Raw genomic sequence first — 20087 nt, 5'->3', positions numbered from 1 at the left:
TTTTAAGTATGAAACTATAGTTATAACTAGAAAGGGAAAAAACCAAGTGCTACTAGCAGATCAGACATTTGGAGAGATTCCTGCAGATGGGCTTGGAGGGGCAAAAAAAAAACCCAAGTGATAGAGCAGCCCAGGGCAGCCAAGAGAAGAGCTGCCTTCCAAGGTACCTGAGAAGTTCCAAGTTCAGAGCCAGAGAATGCTAGGAGAAGACATAGGCCACAGCAATCACTGGGCATAACATTATCTTGGAGGCTTTATCATGTAGATGGAAGTAACATATATAGCATAAAAGACTGGAGGGCAGTGTTGGTAAACGCGCCTATGTGATTGTCAATTCCTACATTTTACATTGAAGTGGTACAATATTAACTCTAAACAAACTGAAAATTTTTAAATGTATATTTAATCTCTAGAGCAGCCATTCTCAAACCTTTTGATCTCCAGACCCCTTTACATTCTTAAAAATTACTCCAAAGAGCTTTTGTTTATGTGTGCTACAACTATCAGTATTCACCATACTAGAAGCTTAAAGTCAGATATTTTCAAATACTTATTAATCATTTAAACATAATAATAATAAACCCATTATCTGTTAAAATAAGTAACATGTTTGCATGAAAAATAACTACTTTCCCAAACAAAAATATTCAGTGAAAAGAGATGCCTTGTTATACATTTTGCAAATCATTTTAATGTCTGGCTTGATAGAATACAGCTGGATTCCCATATCTACTTCTCATCCAATCCGTTGTAAAATGTTTTTTAAATACATGAAAACAATTTGGCCTTCCGTACTTCTATAGTTAGAAAAGGAAAGAGTAATTTACTACCACTATTCCATATATGAAAAAAATTCCTGTCACCCAAAAGATAAGAGAATTATACTCAAAAAAAGGTGACATGGGATATAAGAAACAGCAGTAGCTGCATATGAACCAGAAGAATTAAAGGGAACTTGAAAAAAATTAAGACTCTATAGCTCAGAAGCAGCAAAGCCTTAACAACTATTGCTTGTGTTTTCTTCTCCATGAGTCTAATAACATCACTTGGTTATTCAGTTAAACACACACATATACATCTTACTATTGCAAATTTATAATACTATTTATAGGTGTAAAATTTTTATAACAAACATGGAAGTACTCATTACAATTACAGAAAAATATAGAAATTTTATAAACCTTGACAATGTAAAAATAATAATCCAACTAACAAAAAATTCAAAATGAAATGAGAGAAATGGAAGGAAGGGTAAATGTGCCAATGTCCTCTTTTGTCATATCAGGAAGCAATAAGTAAACTGATAATAAATTGATAACTTAGTCTAGAAATTGAGGTATAGATAAATTATTTAAAGTTATAATGATAACCACTAGGGAAAATGAAAACCAGAAACCAGAAACCATTAGTGACGGTCTCTGGGGAATGGTGGTGGAGGAACAGAGGAAGAAGGCTTTTAATTTTATATAATTCTCTCGTTTAAAAAAAAATTTTTACTGCATGCATGTAGTACGTGTATAATAAAAATAGTAACATCTTTATTTGAAGAAAACTTTACCACTTTATTAGAAGTATTTGAAAAATAAAACGCTGACTTCAAGCTAGTAATTTATTTATAACTCACCTTCATTTTATGCAGTGGATGGATTCACCAAAAGATGCCTGTGATTTGAATCACATTTTAAATGTACTGGAAATATAGTCTACTTAAAAATAGTGAAGTCTTTGGTAAAATTAATGTCTGTCCCTAACATTTGTGTATCTTTTTTAAAAATTAGAATGTGCCTTCGCTTTGTGTTGTTGTTGTTTTTTGGCTTTGGGGTTTGTTTATTTGTTGGGTTTTTTTTTTTTTTTTTTTACTGATAACTGCCTAAAATAAAAAGGGAAAGCTACTCAAAATGAGTCACAGCTTTCTGTTTTAAGTTCTGTAAACACTGGGATTCACTTTAGAGCAAATTTATCACCTGGATCAGACATAACTATTTTTGGCTAAATGAGGATCGCTAGGCTACCATGGCTTCAAATTCATCAGTGAGCACCTAAATCCTGTAACTGCTGACAGAGACTGTGGATGTGATTTACAAGCTATCTGCAGATTGGGAAAAGAACATCACAGAATTTTTTACACAGATCAGTGGTTTTTACTTCACTATCTTTTTCTCTTTCATTATGCCTATTCATGTAAAGAAGAAAATACTCACACATCAAAACAAAAACAAAAGGAATGTACCCTTCTCTTGAGAAGTGGTAATGACAACAATATCCTACTAGATAGGCATTCTAGCCAGAATAGGTACTACCTCTGGAGACTGCTCATGCCAAGCTATTCTGAAGCACACCACTATCACTACAATCACTAGTCTTTTGATGAAGTTATTAAACTCAGAAGGAAAGAAAACAAATTTTAAGAATCAGATTACATTACTACTTGATAATGATTAATGAGCAAAAAGAGATACTGAATTATACTCAATAAGGTAGGTATATTTGTTTAAATCTTACTACACTTATTTGATATTGTTCTATGAATATACATCTATCTAGTATTTAAACTGTTATCCTGAAGAGATATATTTTGGTCAGAGAAAGAATAAAATGAATGGAAAAATAAGCTAAAATTCAGTTATCCACCCCTATATGAAACCAGGTTGTTCAACCAGGCCAGACCAGAGTCTAAGCACCACCTAGTGGCCTCTTACTCAAATTACAAGAAAAGTACTTCAGAGCCATTAACACAGCATCTAGGATCCTCCTTGCAACCCCAAACTATTAAATAATGGCAAGGACTGCATTTTTTCTATATCTGACCATGGATGAAATATACCCTAAGGCAGTAAGAAATTTTTAAGTCATCTAGTCCATTTATTCGTAGCTAGGCAGAATGTATTAATCATGTTTTTTCCTTTCTATAACTTATGACATTATGACTCTTAAAAATCTTGCAGGACTTCCCTGGTGGTGCAGTGGTTAAGAATCCGCCAGGGGACGGATGGGGGACACAGTTTCGCGTCCTGGTCCGGGAAGATCCCACATGCCGTGGAGCAACTAAGCCCGCGCGCCACAACTACTGAGCCTGTGCTCTAGAGCCCACAAGCCACAACTACTGAGCCCGCGTGCCACAACTACTGAAGCCCGAGCCCCTACAGCCCATGCTCCACAGCAAAAGAAGCCACCACAATGAGAAGCCCGTGTACCTCAGCAAAGAGTAGTCCCTGCTCGCCGCGACTAGAGAAAGCCTGCACGCAGCAACAAAGACCCAACACAGCCAAAAATAAATAAATTTTTAAAAATTAAAAAAAAGAATCCGCCTGCCAATGCAAGGTACACAGGTTTGAGCCCTTGTCTGGGAAGATCCCACATGCCGCGGAGAAACTAAGCCCGTGCACCACAACTACTGAGCCAGCGTGCCACAAATACCGAAGCCCGCATGCCTAGAGCCTGTGCCCCACAACAAGAGAAGCCACTGCAATGAGAAGCCCGCTCACCACAATGAAGAGTAGCCCACGCTCTCCGCAACTAGAGAAAGCCTGTGCGCAGCAACGAAGACCAAACACAGCCAAAAGTATCTATCAATCAATCAATCAATCAATCAATCTTAAGGGCCAGGGAAGAGATGAACCTTCCCAGGGCTAACCAGTTCTTTATATATATATATATATATATATATATATATTTTTTTTTTTTTTTTTTTTAATTAGTTTCTAACCAGTTCTTATAGATAGGAAACAGCTGGCAAGGAGCATGTCTTTCATATGCAAACTTACCAATTCTGAGTATATTCCCCAAGCCACCCCCTTTATCTAATTCTCACACAACGAGCCAGTATTTCTCCTGCCCTAAATCATCCCCAGGCCAGGTGCTAGGAAACTAGAGACCATCTCTATAGCCAAAGCCCACCAGAACTATTCAAACCAGCCAGTCCTAAGCTGTTTGCTCTGCCCTGCCCTGCCCACCAAAAGCACAACAAAGGCTCTGGCCCAGGCTTTCCCTTCATTCCTGCTTTTGTCTCCTGACCAGAACCTGACACTTCCCCTGTGGCCCTGCATGGCATTCCTCCTTCTCTTGGGAAATGTAAGCAATAAATTCTTCTTTCAATGGCACTGATCTCTCTGTCGTCATTCAGTCACCTCTACAAATGAAGATCCTGTGGGTACAAGTGAGACAATCCCACCTAATTCATTTCAGTGAAGAATCGCTTTCATTCTAGTTTCTAGGGCACCTTCATCCAGAAAATGTCTCCATTCCGCTTTTTACAAATATGAAGCATTTTCAGAGCATTGTCATTTTCAGGGTTGACCTCCTAGGCTAAGTGATACACAGGGCTGTAAAGTGGAAAGGGGTGAAGATAACAGAGAAAGAGCAGGAAAGGGCGACAGAGCCCACATGAAAGCTGCAGACTTATCTCAACCCTGAGAGTGGTTTCTGCGCTTTCTTCTCTCCCAGGTTCCAGCACCATAGCCTCTTTTCTTCTGTCACCTCACATAGGTGGCTCTGTCCGGGTACCACTGGTCTTTCACAGTGAAGCTAATAGCTTAAGTCTCCAACACCCTTCACGTGCATTAAGTCCCTCCCAAAGATTACACCTAATTTTGTATTTGTATCCTTTTTACTAAAGAGAATCGCTAAAAACTTTACAAGCTTCATGCCCTATAGAAGCTGGGAGGGTGATAGGGGTCATGGCTCCAGGAATCCCAGATGTGAGCCCTTCTCTTCCACCCAACCACTCTGGACCCCAGTTTCCCTATCTGTACAAGAGGTGCCAACAAGACAGTCTTGTCCTAGGTTCCCTTTTCTTTTCTCCTCAGATGCATTCATTTCTCTATATTCTAACAAAGCAATATGCTGTTACCTAGCATGTGGCTGCCGAGGCTTGCTTTGCATATTGGCTTTTTAAAGATGCTAAAACGGGTCTGAAAAACGCATAGCAAAAATATAAGTCAGTTCGTCACTGTACGCTGGCTAATAAGGGCACAGAAAACAAGAGCAAAGCTTTGCGATGAAGCCTGAGACCAATGCTCAAAATTATAACCTAAAGATTGACTGCATTAAGATCAACCAGAGCCGTATTATGGGGTCAGGGGGTCATGGGCTTGGTTCCCACCAGGGTCTGCCACTCTTTGTATGTATCTTTGGGCAAGTCATTAAACATCTCTAGGCTTCTTTTCTGACAAGCTAAGCAAGGGGCCTGGACCAGAGGATCTCTAAGGACCACTCTGTCTCTTTTTTCTTTTGAGTTTGAGAGTTATTCGCTGCAATAATTTGTACCCCCTCTGTCTCTTAACATGTTCGCTTCCTCCTGCCTCTCTTGCTGGCGCCACTCAGCCTCACAACTCGACCAGACTCTCTTTCTTCCTCTTGCCACGCTGAGCTAACCTAGGTTAAGCCACTGAACTGAGGAGGGGAAGACAGGGAAAGAGCAAAGGAGAGTACAGAGAAGGGAAAGGCAAGGCAGGGAGTCTGGCGGAGCAGAGTCCTGGTGCAGGGTCAGAGGCGGCTGGCACCTGGCTCAAACGTGGACCAGATGCCACAGCTGGGTCTGCATCAGGCTTGTTTCTAGGGTGATTAGCTCAGGCCAGCCAGAAGCTATCCCACAGACTTCCTAGAAAAGGGTCCTCACAGACCCACTCCTGCTGGAGCTCAAGTCTCCAGCCAGATAAAGAAGAAAGAATATGAGTTGCACTAGCTAATCTGAGGCTTTGGGTGACCCATTCTCGGGCCACAGCATGACACTGCTTCCCTTTAACTTTTTCTGGAGACTGTCCAACCCTAAGAGAAGGGAAAGAGCACATCAGATTAGTGGGAGGCATCCCTTATTCCATCGTAATTAAGAGGTTTCTGTTTTAATATCTGCAACACTAGCTGGAGAGCCTGGCAAGAACAGGCACTGAATAAATACCTGGTACACTGAGCTGACTTTTCCCCATTTCCCGCGCTAAGAGCATTGGATCCTGCTGGACTTCGGACCTCGCACAGATGTCTACTTTCCATCTCTCCCTGTCTCCAGCTACCTGCTTTCTCCTGCCAGCTTCATCTTCCTGACACACCGTGTCTGTCACAGTCCTCTCTGTCCAGCGACTGATGGAGACACACATGGAATTGAAGGTCGTTAGCCTTCCATTCACCTCCCTCTGGCACCAGCTGCTCCTTAGCTTTCCAGCCCCATGTTTCACAAACAGCCTACTCGACTGGGTTTCAGTGTGAAATCTGCTTCATCCAGTCACTGAACATGCATTGTATTTAGTGCTCACAATGTGACAGGCACTGGGCCAGATCCTTCTGCACATGGCATAAGAACCCTGAAAATCAGGTACGCTCACCCCATCTCGCAGTTGTAGAAACAGACTGCAAGCCCAAGAGTAACTTGCCCAAGGGCCCAGCACATCTAGTGGCACAGTCAGAATTCGGTACCCAGGTTTCTAGGTTCAAGGCCACCACACAACCACACTGCACACCAATGAAGTGCCTGGGGACAGAGGCTCCTGGAACAAGACTCGTACCTCCGCAAGTTCAACAGACCCTCAATTGCACACACACACACACACATTCCCAAAGCACTCCAGACCCATCTAGGCCTAGAAAGCACTCCATCTTCCTCAATGGACTGCCCACCCCACATTGTCCATAGTGTCTTGCACAATGTGCCACACTCTGGTTTTGGCCAAGGGAATCAGTCTGGACTTGGGACTCTGCCTTAGGTTTTTTACCTGACTTTGCTGTGCTGAGTCATGCTTTCATGTGCCAGCTGAACCCTCTGATCATCCATATCACTACCTCGTGGACCAAACACATACCCCCGCATTAATTTTATTATTAGCCAACATTTACAGACTGCTTCCTATGAACTGAGCACTATACTAAACATTTACATGAATTATCTCTGTTAATCTTCATAATTCTCTAAGGTACGTTCTATTACTGTAGTCGTTTTATAGGTGAGGATACGAAGGCTTAGCCAGGTGAAGTAACTCGCCCAGAGTCACAAAGGGTTAGAGCCAGTACTTAAACCCAGGCAGCACCATCAACTCTCAGATCTACAGTCTCTTCTCATTTGGTCCCCTTGGCCGACACACACACACACACACACACACACACACACACACACACACACACACACACACACACACACACACACACACACACACACACACACACACACACACACACACACACACACACACACACACACACACACACCCCTACCTACCTACCCCATCTGGTCCTGCAATGAGTAAAGCGAAACCAAGAATCCATTTACGCACGCCTCCTCCTAAGTCCCCACTCTTGCCAAATCTCCTGAGAGCTACTTTCCAGTCACAGTGGTCAAGAACAGAGCAGACCCGAACTGAAGGGTTTAGGGTAACACACCCCACCCAGCCTGTCTTCCCACTGGGCACTGTCTTCTTAGTCCCGTGCTCTTTTTTTTTTTTTTTTTTTAGATGTTGGGGGTAGGAGTTTATTAATTAATTTATTTATTTTTGCTGTGTTGGGTCTTCGTTTCTGTGCGAGGGCTTTCTCTAGTTGTGGCAAGCGGGGGCCACTCTTCATCACGGTGCGCGGGCCTCTCACTGTCGTGGCCTCTCTTGTTGCGGAGCACAGGCTCCAGACGCGCAGGCTCAGTAGTTGTGGCTCACGGGCCCAGTCGCTCCGCGGCATGCGGGATCCTCCCAGACCAGGGCTCGAACCCGTGTCCCCTGCATTAGCAGGCAGACTCTCAACCACTGCGCCACCAGGGAAGCCCAGTCCCGTGCTCTTTAGGCCTCAAAACTCTTAGCAGAATTCCTGCCTCCCAGACCTGGAGTAAAGGGAGAAAAAGTTCATGGGAAACTTCTAGAGGGCCAGACACTTCAAACATATCAGCCATCCAGGCTGCCATCTGTTCCCATACAGGCTTTGCTCAGGCCACTGGGGCAGGAGGCATAAAGCAGAAAGGATTAAAACCCGGACCTTGGCAACAACTATGCCTGGGTTCAAAGTACCCCCATTTTTCATCTGTCAACCAAAATAATCATATCTACTTCAGAATGTTGTTGTGAAGACTAAACAAGATAATGCATAGTAAATGTTCAGCCCATAATGAGTTGGTAGTTATTATCATTTTCTTACCCTCTCAGCCTCAGGGATGTGCTTCCCAACTTTACCACTGATACTTCAAGACGTAATACAGGGCTTCCCTGGTGGCGCAGTGGTTAGGAGTCTGCCTCCCGATGCAGGGGACGCGGGTTCGTGCCCCGGTCCGGGGGGATCCCACATGCCGCGGAGCGGCTGGGCCCATGAGCCATGGCTGCTGGGCCTGCGCGTCCAGACCCTGTGCTCCGCGGCGGGAGAGGCCACAACAGTGAGGGGCCTGCATACAGCAAAAAAAAAAAACAAACAGACATGCCCCTGAACTTCAGGAGTTCACAGCCTCAAGGAAGACAGGAAAGAAACAGCTTACTTCAATGCCACACGGCAAGTTCAAGTGACAGAGCATGCTGCCAGAGGAGCAGGGGAAGCCAGGCAGATCACAGGGGACTGTGGGAGCCAGGGCAAGGAGTCGCAACTGAATTCTAAAGGCAGTGAGAAGCCACTGAAAAGCTTTAAGCAGAGGAGGCAAATGCACAGACTTATGCTTTAAAAAGGGATCACTTTAGAAGACATGTGAGGAAAGAAGTTAGGAAGGTATGAACAGTTAAGAAGTAATACCTTGGGGCTTCCCTAGTGGCGCAGTGGTTGAGAGTCCGCCTGCCGATGCAGGGGACACAGGTTCATGCCCCAGTCCAGGAAGATCCCACATGTCGCAGAGCGGCTGGGCCCATGAGCCATGGCCGCTGAGCCTGCGCATCCGGAGCCTGTGCTCCGCAACGGGAGAGGCCACAGAGTGAGAGGCCTGCGTACCGCAAAAAAAAAAAAAAAAAAGAAGTAATACCTTGGACAAGACAGTGCAAGGGAGACAAAGGGATAGATTTCAAAGATGTCTAGATAATGAACAGCAAAGGCCATGACATTGAACACTGTCTAATCCCTCAGTGCTCAGAGACTGAGGGAGAGGGAGATGGAGAGGAAGGTGACGCATAGGCCTTTACATCCATCATTTTAAAAATCAACTCTCGGGACTTCCCTAGCTGTCCAGTGGTTAAGACTCCGCGCTTCCACTGCAGGGGGCATGGGTTCGATCCCTGGTCGGGGAACTAAGATCCTGCATGCCGCACAGTGTGGCCAAAATAAATAAATAAAAGTTTTTTAAATAAAAATCAACTGTCTCTTAAGGCACTCATAGCAATTTAGCTTGCACTAACATTTACTGACCACTTGACTGCCAGACACTGCCTTAGGTACTTGGAGGGTTCCAGTGGCAAATCAGCTGAGAGAGAAGTATCAGCAAAGACCACCATAGGAAAAAGACACAAGCACGGAGCCTGGGGAATGGTGACGTTTATCTAGAAGGTGGGGTAAAAGGAGTAAGATGCAGGGGACCAGGCTCGAAATGCAGGCTGGGTCAGACTGTGCAGGGCCTAGCCTAAGGAGTTTGAACTCTGAGTGGTGGACACGGGGAGCCAATGAAGGTTTTAAACAGAAAGGGGATCACAGCTGAGCCTTAACAGATTCTTCTCACAGAGATGAAACAAGCGCTCTCTTTTTGGAATCCCTGGAGACAAGGGCCTCACGTTTTCCATCTGGTAACCTTTTTCATGGCTAACACAGTACCCATTATTTAGGAAGTAGTCCACAAATACATATTAGGGGCATAAACACTCATGTACAGTCTTGCAAACCCAAAGAAAATGCATTGCCAGTATGATGCGAGACTGGTCAAGCTAAATAAATTTTTAAAATAAAGTAAAGTAAATAAATCAAGGTTTTCTAAGGGTCCTTGACCACATTCAAAACTTGGCCACCGGCCTTTTCATCCAGGAGCAAACAGCTCTGGGCAAGAGTTCTAAAATATATCTGAGGAGCTCTTCCGGACCTCTAGTCACTCATTTCTAAGCAGATTGAATACTTCAGGGGCTGGATATAAGGAGCTCAGTACAGGATGGAGGATATAGCTCTGGGCCTGCCAGGGCGAAGGGGAGCGGTACCTTTTGCTGAGCACTTGCCACCTGCCAGCCACCATGCTGCATTTTTCATGTGTACCCATGTACATGAAGAGGGGGTAACTAGCCGGTTTGGATTCCCCCACCAACCCTGAACCCCATCTGCCTCACTAGTCTCTGCCCTTTGGCTCAGGCCTCCCGGGTGTTGGACCTTGCTCTCTTGCTATTGTGTGAGGCTATGAGTTGATTCTCTCTCCTTCTGGGGGGCTCATTCCCCCCTGTTATAATGCCAGAAAACCCTCCTACCCCTCTCTATAAAGATGAGAGAAATCCAAGGGACAGTAAAAACCTCATGGTTGAGTGATCATTACAGAGCAAAGACCCTGGGTGCAAGTAGCTTCCTGATAAATGCCTAAGTATGGTTGGTTAGTTTGTTTTTAAGGGGCAGCCACTTCAATTCCATACCTGCATTGAATGTTTACTATAGCTAATGATCAGCAGGGAGAGGATAAAGAAAGAAAGAAAAAACAAAACCTGCAGATATCACAGAATCCAGAAATCTATTTGGCTTCAGCATATATGAGTTTTTCAGAAATAGAATTACCTTCTTACATTGGTTTGATTTAACAGGAGTTTGTATTATCTGAGTCCTCACTCTGTTCATGGAAAACCTCCATGGGTGGGACAGGGTGGGAAGAGGAGTGTCCAGGATTCAAAATCCACTACAAATACCAAAGATTTTTTTGTGCACAGATGGTTAGGAATTGGCTGTAACATTTTCTCGATTAAGCTGGCATACCAAAATAAACTTCTGAGATCATTACTTTTAAAATAGTGCACTGTAATGTTTCGATTCAGCTTCCTGCCGGGTGACCTTTGCTCATGACCCCCACACGGCCCAGGCCTACCTGCTGGGCTGCCTCATGGAAGAGTTCCTGCACTTGAGACATGTGGGCCATTCTCCGGAAATGGGGGTCCTGGTAGTCTGGGTGGGGAGACCCCTCTGGAAGGTAAACAGGATTCTGGGTCAGGCTGGCTCCTCCTTCCCTGGATCCTTATGGCCCATCCTTCCTCTATACCAGACAAGGCCCTGGCTGAGGGAGGGACCCTGCTCTGCCTCATCTGGAAACATCTCCTTCCCTCTTTGGTACCCAGATAGATCCCACTCATTCTTCAGAGCCTCCCTGTGCTCAAATGTTGCTGTTCTTTGAAAGCCACAGCTGCCTGCAGCTCTCTGTTTTTCCCTGAGCTCCTTCAGTACTGGGGTCAGAGCCAACTGCCTAGCTGCCCAGCCCTTGAGGACAGTTTTACACTCCTCTCCATCCTTGTGAACCCCTTTGTCCAGGGCAAGGGCACCATCGGCTCACTAGGACCAGTTGCAGGTGGTGAAAGACTTACCGAGACCCGCTCCGGAGCCGCAGCACCGACCCTTCGCGTCTGAGTCAGCGCTGGGACCCGCGTCCCTCAGGCACCTCTACTTACGGGAACCCCATACAGCGCAGCGCACGCCCCCTCCAGCCTCGGCCCCGCCCTTACCGAGTTCTCAGGAACCCCTGGGCTCGGCGGGAGGCTCGTGTCCCAGCGGCCGTGTGTAGGGGGACGGCGAGGGGGTCTACCTGAGCAGGCGGGCAAATGTGACCCAAGCCGGCCCCCTGACTACAGGACAGAGCTCCCCGGGGAGAAGAGCCGCCCCGAGACCACCCTGCACACTGCCCACCCACCAGCCGCGCGGCGTCCGCCCTCACCGGTTCCCGGGACGCCCGCTCCTAGCGCTGGGCCCGCCCAGTCCCCGCCCCGCCGCCACGTGGCTGACCAGGTGTGCGCGGCGCGGGTCCCAGCTGTACCGCTGACGAGGCATGCCGCCCGGGCTCGGGCACCTGGGCCACGACTCTCGGGTCCAGGTGGAGAAGGACGGGGCTGCAGACACTTCCCCTCCCCAAGGGTGGTGCCCGCGCACCCGCCGCCGCCCAGGAGGGCTCCCAGAAGAAGGGAACAGCAATCTTAACACGGATGGGGAGGGACTGGGCGGGGGGGGGGTGTGAGGGTGCGGGGGTGGGCTAGGGGGAGGGTCCGCATGCTCTCAAACGTAACAGCCACTGCCTCCACCGCCTCGACAGCTCGCTCACCGCACCCCCGCTGAGGTGCCCAGCCCTGGGATTAGGGGGACAGGGCGCGAGCCTACTCACTGCAGTTGCTTCTAAGGACCTGCGCGTTACACAGCACGCAGGAGTGAGAAAGGCTGGGGAGCGGGGGAGCCCGCGACTCCCACTGGTCCGCAGCCCCCTGGACAGGTGCAGAAGCGTCTGAACATGAGACCGTGACTGCGCTCTGGGGTTGCCAAAGTGCAGCGACCAGGTGACCCTCAGACTCGCAGGAAGTGGAATTCTTTAAAGTGCCCTCGGGCATGCTGAGGTGTGGGAAGGAATTACCCTCGTCACCTTCAGCAATTCCCAGAACCGGCTTGGAGGGGCGGGGAGTGAAGTAAGGTTTCCAGGGTCCCCGGCTTGCAGGGAAAAAAAGAAATTAACATACAGAGAGATTAAATTATCGCTATTTCCAATCTGGCATATTTCCTAAGCCTGAAATAACTTGCTAGGCCTCCATCTGGGCTTCTGAGAAACAGAAGGGCAGCTGGGAGTACTTCCCACGCCCACATGAGCCTTTGTGTGAAAATCCCTAAAAATAGAGGTTGTTCTTTTAAAAACAAAAGGGAAGGCAAAGCCATGGGAACAGTGACAGAGCCCCAACCTCTCCTGCTCCAGCAAAGGGTTTTTTGTTTTTTGTGGGGTTTTTGGTGTGGAAATATATATAACATAAAATGTGCCATTTAAACCATTTTTAAGTGTACAGTTCAGTAGCGTTATTTATATTCACCATTTGGTGCAGCCATAACTGCTATTTCCAAAACTTTTTCATCACCCCAAACTGAGACTCTGTACCCCTAAGCAATAAGTCCCCGCACCTCTCTACTCCCAGACAGTGGTAACCTCTAATCTATTTTCTGTCTCTATAAATTTGCTTCTTCAAGCCTATTTCACATAAGTGAAATCAGACAGTATTTGTCCTTTTTAAGTCTGGCTTATTTCACTTAGCATCATGTCCTCAAAGTTCATCCATGTTGTGGCATGTGTCAAAACTTCATTCCCAGCAAAGAAGTTTTTAATAACCCATCTCTGTAAGAGGAAAGAACCCCAGGATAAATGACAGATTAGCCACCTGTGAACAAAGCATGGCTAGGTGGGCATATTACTGGAATCCACTACATGTCCATGTATTACACCTGTACAGAGAGTAGTAGTGCCATCTTTATTATTCACTTTGGGGTCACACATGACACTCTGTTTTTTTGCCTCAAGCTGGTTTCCCGTTTGCTGTCACCTTCTGATGAGCCTCTTTCAAAGTGTCAATGTGAACTTTGAAGAATCCACATTCAATTCCATATCAGCCTGAGCTAAAAACATTAAAAAAGGAAATCAACCCCTCTGTTCATAACCACCTACTTCCTGTCACTCATCACTTTCTAAACAAATGAAAAGTTCCCTTTGAAACTTATGAGCATCTTCTACACCTAAGAACAAATGTTTGTTTCTTTGCTTCATGTTAAGGCTACAGAAGCTGTCCATTTGCAAAGAAAAAAAGTGTACCCTGCTTAATGTAGATTTATAAAAAATGATATTAACCGTAAACAAACAAAAAACCACTCTTATTGTATCAAAAAATAGCATACTGCATAACCTTTGAACAGAACAATTCCATTTTTAACATACTACCCTACATGACCTAGTATAAAGATGTTCACTGCATCATTACTTTGTAATAGTTTTCTAAAATTGTAACATCCTGTCTACTAATAGAAGACTGATTACATAAGTTATGGTACAGCCATACTATGACAACCAGCACTAGAAAGAATTGTTTTTATATGTACTAACATGAAACTTTGTTCATCACATAATAATGAGTAAAAACAGCATGTTGTAGAATAATGTTCTTTTTAAAAAAGTGCATATATGTATATAGTTTGTATGGAAAAATACACATCAATTTGTTAATAGTGGGGAGGGGGATTGAGATAGTGAGTAAAATGGGAGAGGAAATCTAGTTTAATGTACAAATTCTGGAGTTTTATTGAATTTTTCTTACAATGAGCACATGTTATTTTTGGAATCCGAAAAAAAATGAGTAAGAAAATTAAGACAAACAATGTAGGGCAGATTGCATTTTCCAAAGATAACTGCACTAACATATTCCATCCCATATGCTCTTCTTGCAATATGACATTGACATTCCTTCAAAAAGAGATGGGAGTCTATGTTCCCTCCCCTTGAGCCAGAACGCATCTTTGTGAGTGCCTCAACCAATAGGAGAAATGGAAGAAATGACACTGTTTGACTTCCTAGGTTTGGTCATAAAGGCAGTGGGGAGTCCATCTGGCTTCCTTGCTCTTGGAGCACTTACCCTTGGAATTCAGCCACCATGTTGTGAGGAAGCCCAGGCTACATGGGGAAGCCACATGTTCCACCAGTAGCCAGCATCAACTGCCAGACATGTGAGTGAAACAAGCCTTCAGATAATGATTCAAGTCCCCAGCCTTAGGTTCTTCCAGCTGAGGCCCCAGACACTGCAGAGCAAAGACAAGCTGCCCTTGCTGGTATCTGTCTCAATTCCTGACCACAGAAACCATGAGAGATAATAAATTATTGTCGTTTTAAGCCACTAAGTTTTGGGGTAATCTGTTATTCAGCAACAGATAGCAAATACATAGTGCATCTAGCCAAGGTAAAAAATATTTTGTTTCCTTTCATAGTATTTTTAGTCATTTCAAATCGTTCAAAGTTACTGTTATTGCAGTACCATTATATAAAAAAAATCATAATGTTGTTCGTAAACTCACCTCTTTTTTTCTATTCAGGAACCACTCCAGCTAGAGTTGAAGCCCACAATAGTGAGGTTGTTGCTCTGTGTGTCTTACCCTGCTCAGCTGCAGACAGAAGATCCTTCATTGCATTCCTTTCCAGTGGTTGGTGCTGGGAATTGCCTTCTGTGTGAAAACTGGAGAAGAGACCATGTCTTGAAAAATGATCTCATTTGTCAGAAAGTCTGAACCCTGGGGAGGGATCAGAGTGTGGACAAAGTCCAAGAAATAGAAATGTGAAAACAGTTTGAAAACATTAGAGCAGAATGTAAATATGTATAATTACAAAAACATATCTCACAGCCTATGCCGTAGAACCGGAGTCAGAAGGGCCACAAAGAATGGATCAGCTAGTCTGGTGGTCCTCTCCTAGGCTGTACTTTACAATCACCTGGTGTAGTTTAAGAAAATACCCGAGTCTGGGGTGGGGCCTGGGCATCAGTATTTTCTTTAAACTCCTCAGGTGATTCCAAGGTACAGCCAAGGTTGAAGACTATGGAATTTCTAGCTCACTCTTTTTTTTTTGTTTCTTTTTTTCCCCCTTCTTTAAAATACCTGAGAGAGAGCATACATCCTGTCCACATTGGTGTCTTACTCCAGTTATAATCTTCAAGGACAAGGAGAAAGCATGAAATATATCACTCAGAGAACACAGGTAATATAAAATACATATATTTTTTTCTTTTTAGTTGGTCATTATGATGCACCTCCCTGGGGCATGCCTGACTATCTAAAAAATCACAGATATTCTGCACACCCTCAGAAAAGTTTGCTGGCTCTGAGGAGAGAATCAGGATTTGAACCTAAACCAGGTTTAGTTCCAATACCAGCCTCTCTCCTGTACACAATACAACTTCTCTAATCCAGGTGAAGAGATGGGGCAGAAAAAGATTTTCCTTCTTCCTGGACTTTAAAATGCTTTCCCAAGAGCCCCAGATGCAAAAAGGAGGTCAGTCAGAAGGGCTGGCAGGTGTTACTGGGAGGTGGAAGGGGGTGAATCAGGAGATGCAAACCTGATGGAGGTACCAGCCCCTCACACAGCCTGAGAGCTCTCCATTCCCAGAGAGGTGGGGACAGGACCCCGGGAAGACAAGCCTTGCTCTGACTTCCTTGGTTGGGCTGAATGGGGAGGGAGGGGCCGACAATGTCCTGCTGCCGGTGTCCCCAGCTCCTGTTGAGCAGGTTTCTCCTCCAGGATCTAAGCTATTTGTTGACTCTGGGGGTTTGCCCTCAGACAAGAGAAAGGCATCCTCCCTCTATCAGCCACCTGGCATCTGGCATGAGTCAGGACCTGGTGGGACCATGAGAAAATATGGGTTGCAGAGAGAAGCCTAATGAACAGGGTAGTTTGTTTTATGGATGACGGTGGCAGCCTTACTGAACTGTGACAACAGTGCAATTAGCATTCAGCCTTTGTTTGAATATCATATACGTAAGACCCAATCACAGACCTTCAAGAGTCTAGATGAGAAAATTTAGGTCTGAATTTGAGTCCCGGATCTTCTCTTCCTCTATGTGACCTTGTCCAAGGTGTTTGTAACACAGAGTTAATGATGAGACCTTTCAAGTCTACCTGGCAGAGTTGTTATGAATAATCTAGAATTTGCTGGGGATTGAAATCCAACTCAGCTATCTGTTGTGTTCAAAATCCACTTTCTTTCCTCCCATTGTGAAATTCACATGACCAGTTTTCCGGTCCCACAGCTGCTCTCCACAGAGCCTCAAACTCCCTGGCAGTGCTTCTTCTACACCACCTGCAAGCTCTCTTGGCGTCCTCAGGTGTAACTCATAGGGCCTGGATGCCCTCTTTTAACTATATTCTCCAGACATCTGTTGATCACCGAACTGTGCCCAGTGCTGATATACAATGGGGAGCAAGATGGCTCTGGACAGGCAGGAAATCGAGTCAAATTCCCACACTAATAAGCAGATCATTACAAACAGCCAACCATGCTAGTAAAGAACTGTACAGGGTGGTCCAAGACTCAGGGTGGCACAAGGGGGAGGGTGGTTATGACCTGATCAGGGAGACCAGGATAAGCTTTTCTGAGAAAGTGATGCTGCAGCTGAAATTGGGGTGGGGAGGTTAATAGAGAAAACTGTGTCAGCGGCAGAAAGGGTCATAACCAAGTATGAGAGGCTGAAAGCAGTTCAGTAGTGAAAGCAGAGGATGAGAGGCTCACTGCGGGTGAGGCGTGGGCTAATGGCTGCAGAAAACCATGAGGGCCAAGGTAAGAGCTTAGTATTTACCCAAGTAGCAACTGAGACACTTCTGAAGGTTTTGTGCATGGCGTTAATCTGGAGGAAGTACTGGAGGCCATCAAGACTCGTTGTGCAGAAACTTGAAGGAGCCTGGGCAAGACTTGAGGGTAGCTTGGGCTGTGGTAGTGATAAAGGGAGGGGGTGGGGGTTCAAAAGGATTTGAGAACCATTAACAAGCCCTGCCTCCATGACTTGCCAATCTGATTGATTAGATCATATATTGGGCCACACCCAGCAGTGAGTGAGGTCATTTTCCATTAACAGGTCACACATGTGGACCTGGTTCTTTGGTCCTATGCAACTGGGGTGAGGAAAGGGCTGGGACCCACTTGCTCATTGATGAAGTCCTGGCTGTCCTGTTTCTTACTCTTCTCATGTATTGAGATGTTCTCATTTCTCTGCAGCCAGAGAGTTGTAAGGTGACAAGGGGAAGGAAATGGCTCTGGGGCCTGCAGTCCTGACCACTGGGGCCTGTAGTCCTGACCACATACTCTGAAACATTTCTACATGAGGGTATGGGAAACAGGTCTAGCACATGAGGAGATACCTTGTTTCCTACTAGCCATTGACCCTTGCATGCATCTCCTTTGGGGATTTTGTTAGAAGTTTGTGGCTGAGTGCAGAAATCCATCATTTCCAGGCTTCCTAATCATAGCATCATCTTAATGCCATCAAATCTCCACCACCATTTCTAATATCGTCACTGCTAATGCCTGTTTTACCCCATAACATTGTTCATTCATTCACTCATATCTGCTTATGTGTGAGGCATGGTTCTATAGTCTGTAACAAAATGCCCTCAAGGAGCCTACAGACTAATCCAGGAGTCCCACAGTCTTTTCCTGATAAACAGTTCTGAATTCTCCTGAAACATTAATACTAAAAAACATTTATGATGAATAAATCTAACTTGTATGAAAGGCCAGGCACCACATACCATCAGTCAAATTGTTTCTGGTTGATGTATACCTGTTACAGCACATGCCATACAGCCATTCAGGAGGAAGAAAACAAAGGAGATAGCAGAGAATAAACAGAAATGGTGAAAGAAAAATAAATGTAAGATGAAAAGGTGAGTGAGCAGGTCCATCGCATTCACACAGACACGCATCCCTCCCTCCCGTCTGGTGAGGCTGGCTACAGTGCTCCAATCTTATTGTCCATGACTCTGCTTTGGCCTCATGGGCAGCCAGGTCCCTGCTCACGATTAACCAATAGCTTGGGATTCAAAAGTTCAATATATTCTTGCTTTTGTAAGATGATTTTTTTCTTCCTCTGCAAGTCTACTGATTTTGTTTCTCATTCACAGCAACATATGCCGTTCTCCATCCCTCTCAGGGTCTCAGATAATGGAATCATAAATTTACAAAATTTATGTCATTTCCACCTAACTAGTTATTCTTTGCTAGTCAATTAAATCCAGACAGACAGATCCTATCATATCTTCTTTAATCTTTTGAAAGATATTGTCAGCAAGTCAGGAATTTACTCATGTGCTGCTTGACATGAAATGAAGCTTCCAAAATTTGTCCAATTCTGCTCTATTTTGCCTTTGTGCTACTTCTAAAATCTAAACTAGGGAATATTTGTTTGTAAGTTTACAAATTATCTCGAGTGATGTGATAGTCACAGCAACTCTCATAGGGGTTTTTATTATGCCAGCCTTACAGATGAAAAAAACACTGAGACTCAGGAAAGATAAGTGGCTTGTACAATGTTACACAGATAGGTCAAGGGAGAGCCAGAACTTGAAGGTCTAAGTTCCTTGCTTACTTCACTGCTCCTTACCTGCCCGTGCAGAATATTACCAAACTATACACCTGCTGTCTCACGATCCTCCTCAGCAAAATCACACACAGCGTACTTAAAGCTGTCCCATGCAGCACTGGTTATGCTGCCTTTGAGTGCCATCATCCGCTCCCAAATCCGGAGGGCCAACTCCACAAACTGCGCTGGACAACTGCTCTCAGCCAAGGCCTCCTGTGGAGCCCCAAGTTGTTCTGAACTCATTTACTCAGTTGTGTCCTCTTCCTAACATTTAATTTTGTGCTCTAGCAATCAGTCTTAACCCTCATATTGCCACTGACAAAAGTTACACGATAGTGCTGGAGTTCTCACAAAGAAACAAAGGAAAACTACCATATTGGAGGTTTAAAGATAAATTTTACAGTGGCCTAAACACCTTGAAGGAAATGGCTAAGGAAAAGAGAATACCGGATAATTAGAAGCTAGTGGAAGTTATTTGACATGAAGAGTATCGTAATCATATCTGGGAGTACTGACTAGTAGTGTATGATTTCAATCTATTTAAAATAATATTAATACAGTTTCATGAAGAATGTGCTAGAAATGACTAAAAGCATTGGTTCTCCTACTTCTAGGAAAGAATCCTCCAGCGTCCAACGAGGGGTAAGTGATTCTCTCATCCATTTTTATCCTCAGGTTTGTGAATCCCTACAGAGTATTAATCTTCCATTTCTGTAATAGGTCAGTTCCTTCTGAACAAAGCCTACTATCTCATTTCCACAGCCCAGGTTTGAATCCTATTCATAAGTTTGATATTTTAATTAGGGGATAATTTTTAACGATATTCTCTATTTCCACTGTATTTGTATATATTTTCTATCTTCTGGAACCAATTTATTAAAATTGTCTAGAAAACTATTCTAGTTAAAATAAGAAACACTACTACTTACCCATTTGTTGAGGAATGACATATAAATTACTCAGCACAGCGCCCAACACATCTTAACACTGAATATTTGCTTTAATAACCTACAGTCCTGCATCCTGCAATTAATACCATCCTGCAACTGATACCTTTCAGATGCTCAAATAAAGACACTAGTAGCCTCAACCACCTATTATTTGCATCTAGCACAAAGCCTGTTACTAAG

General features: G+C 44.7%; 1 protein-coding gene across 1 annotated transcript in view; it reads right to left on the bottom strand.

Moving 5' to 3' along the window:
* SLC12A8 (solute carrier family 12 member 8) overlaps positions 1-15016 on the bottom strand; it is a 144545-nt gene extending 129529 nt beyond the window's left edge. Inside the window, exons 1-2 of the mRNA XM_060100151.1 lie at positions 14986-15016; positions 10922-11016 (exon numbers count right to left, since the gene is read on the bottom strand). Of these exons, the coding sequence (XP_059956134.1) occupies positions 10922-11016; positions 14986-15016 (126 nt within the window). The remainder of the gene's footprint in view (positions 1-10921; positions 11017-14985) is intronic.
* Positions 15017-20087: the final 5071 nt, after the last annotated feature.

The sequence above is a fragment of the Mesoplodon densirostris genome, chromosome 5, assembly GCF_025265405.1.
Source record: "Mesoplodon densirostris isolate mMesDen1 chromosome 5, mMesDen1 primary haplotype, whole genome shotgun sequence".
In the NCBI taxonomy this organism is placed as follows: Eukaryota; Metazoa; Chordata; class Mammalia; order Artiodactyla; family Ziphiidae; genus Mesoplodon; species Mesoplodon densirostris.
The sequence above is the reverse complement of the archived record's forward strand: the minus strand, read 5'-3'. Positions and strand labels throughout refer to the sequence as shown.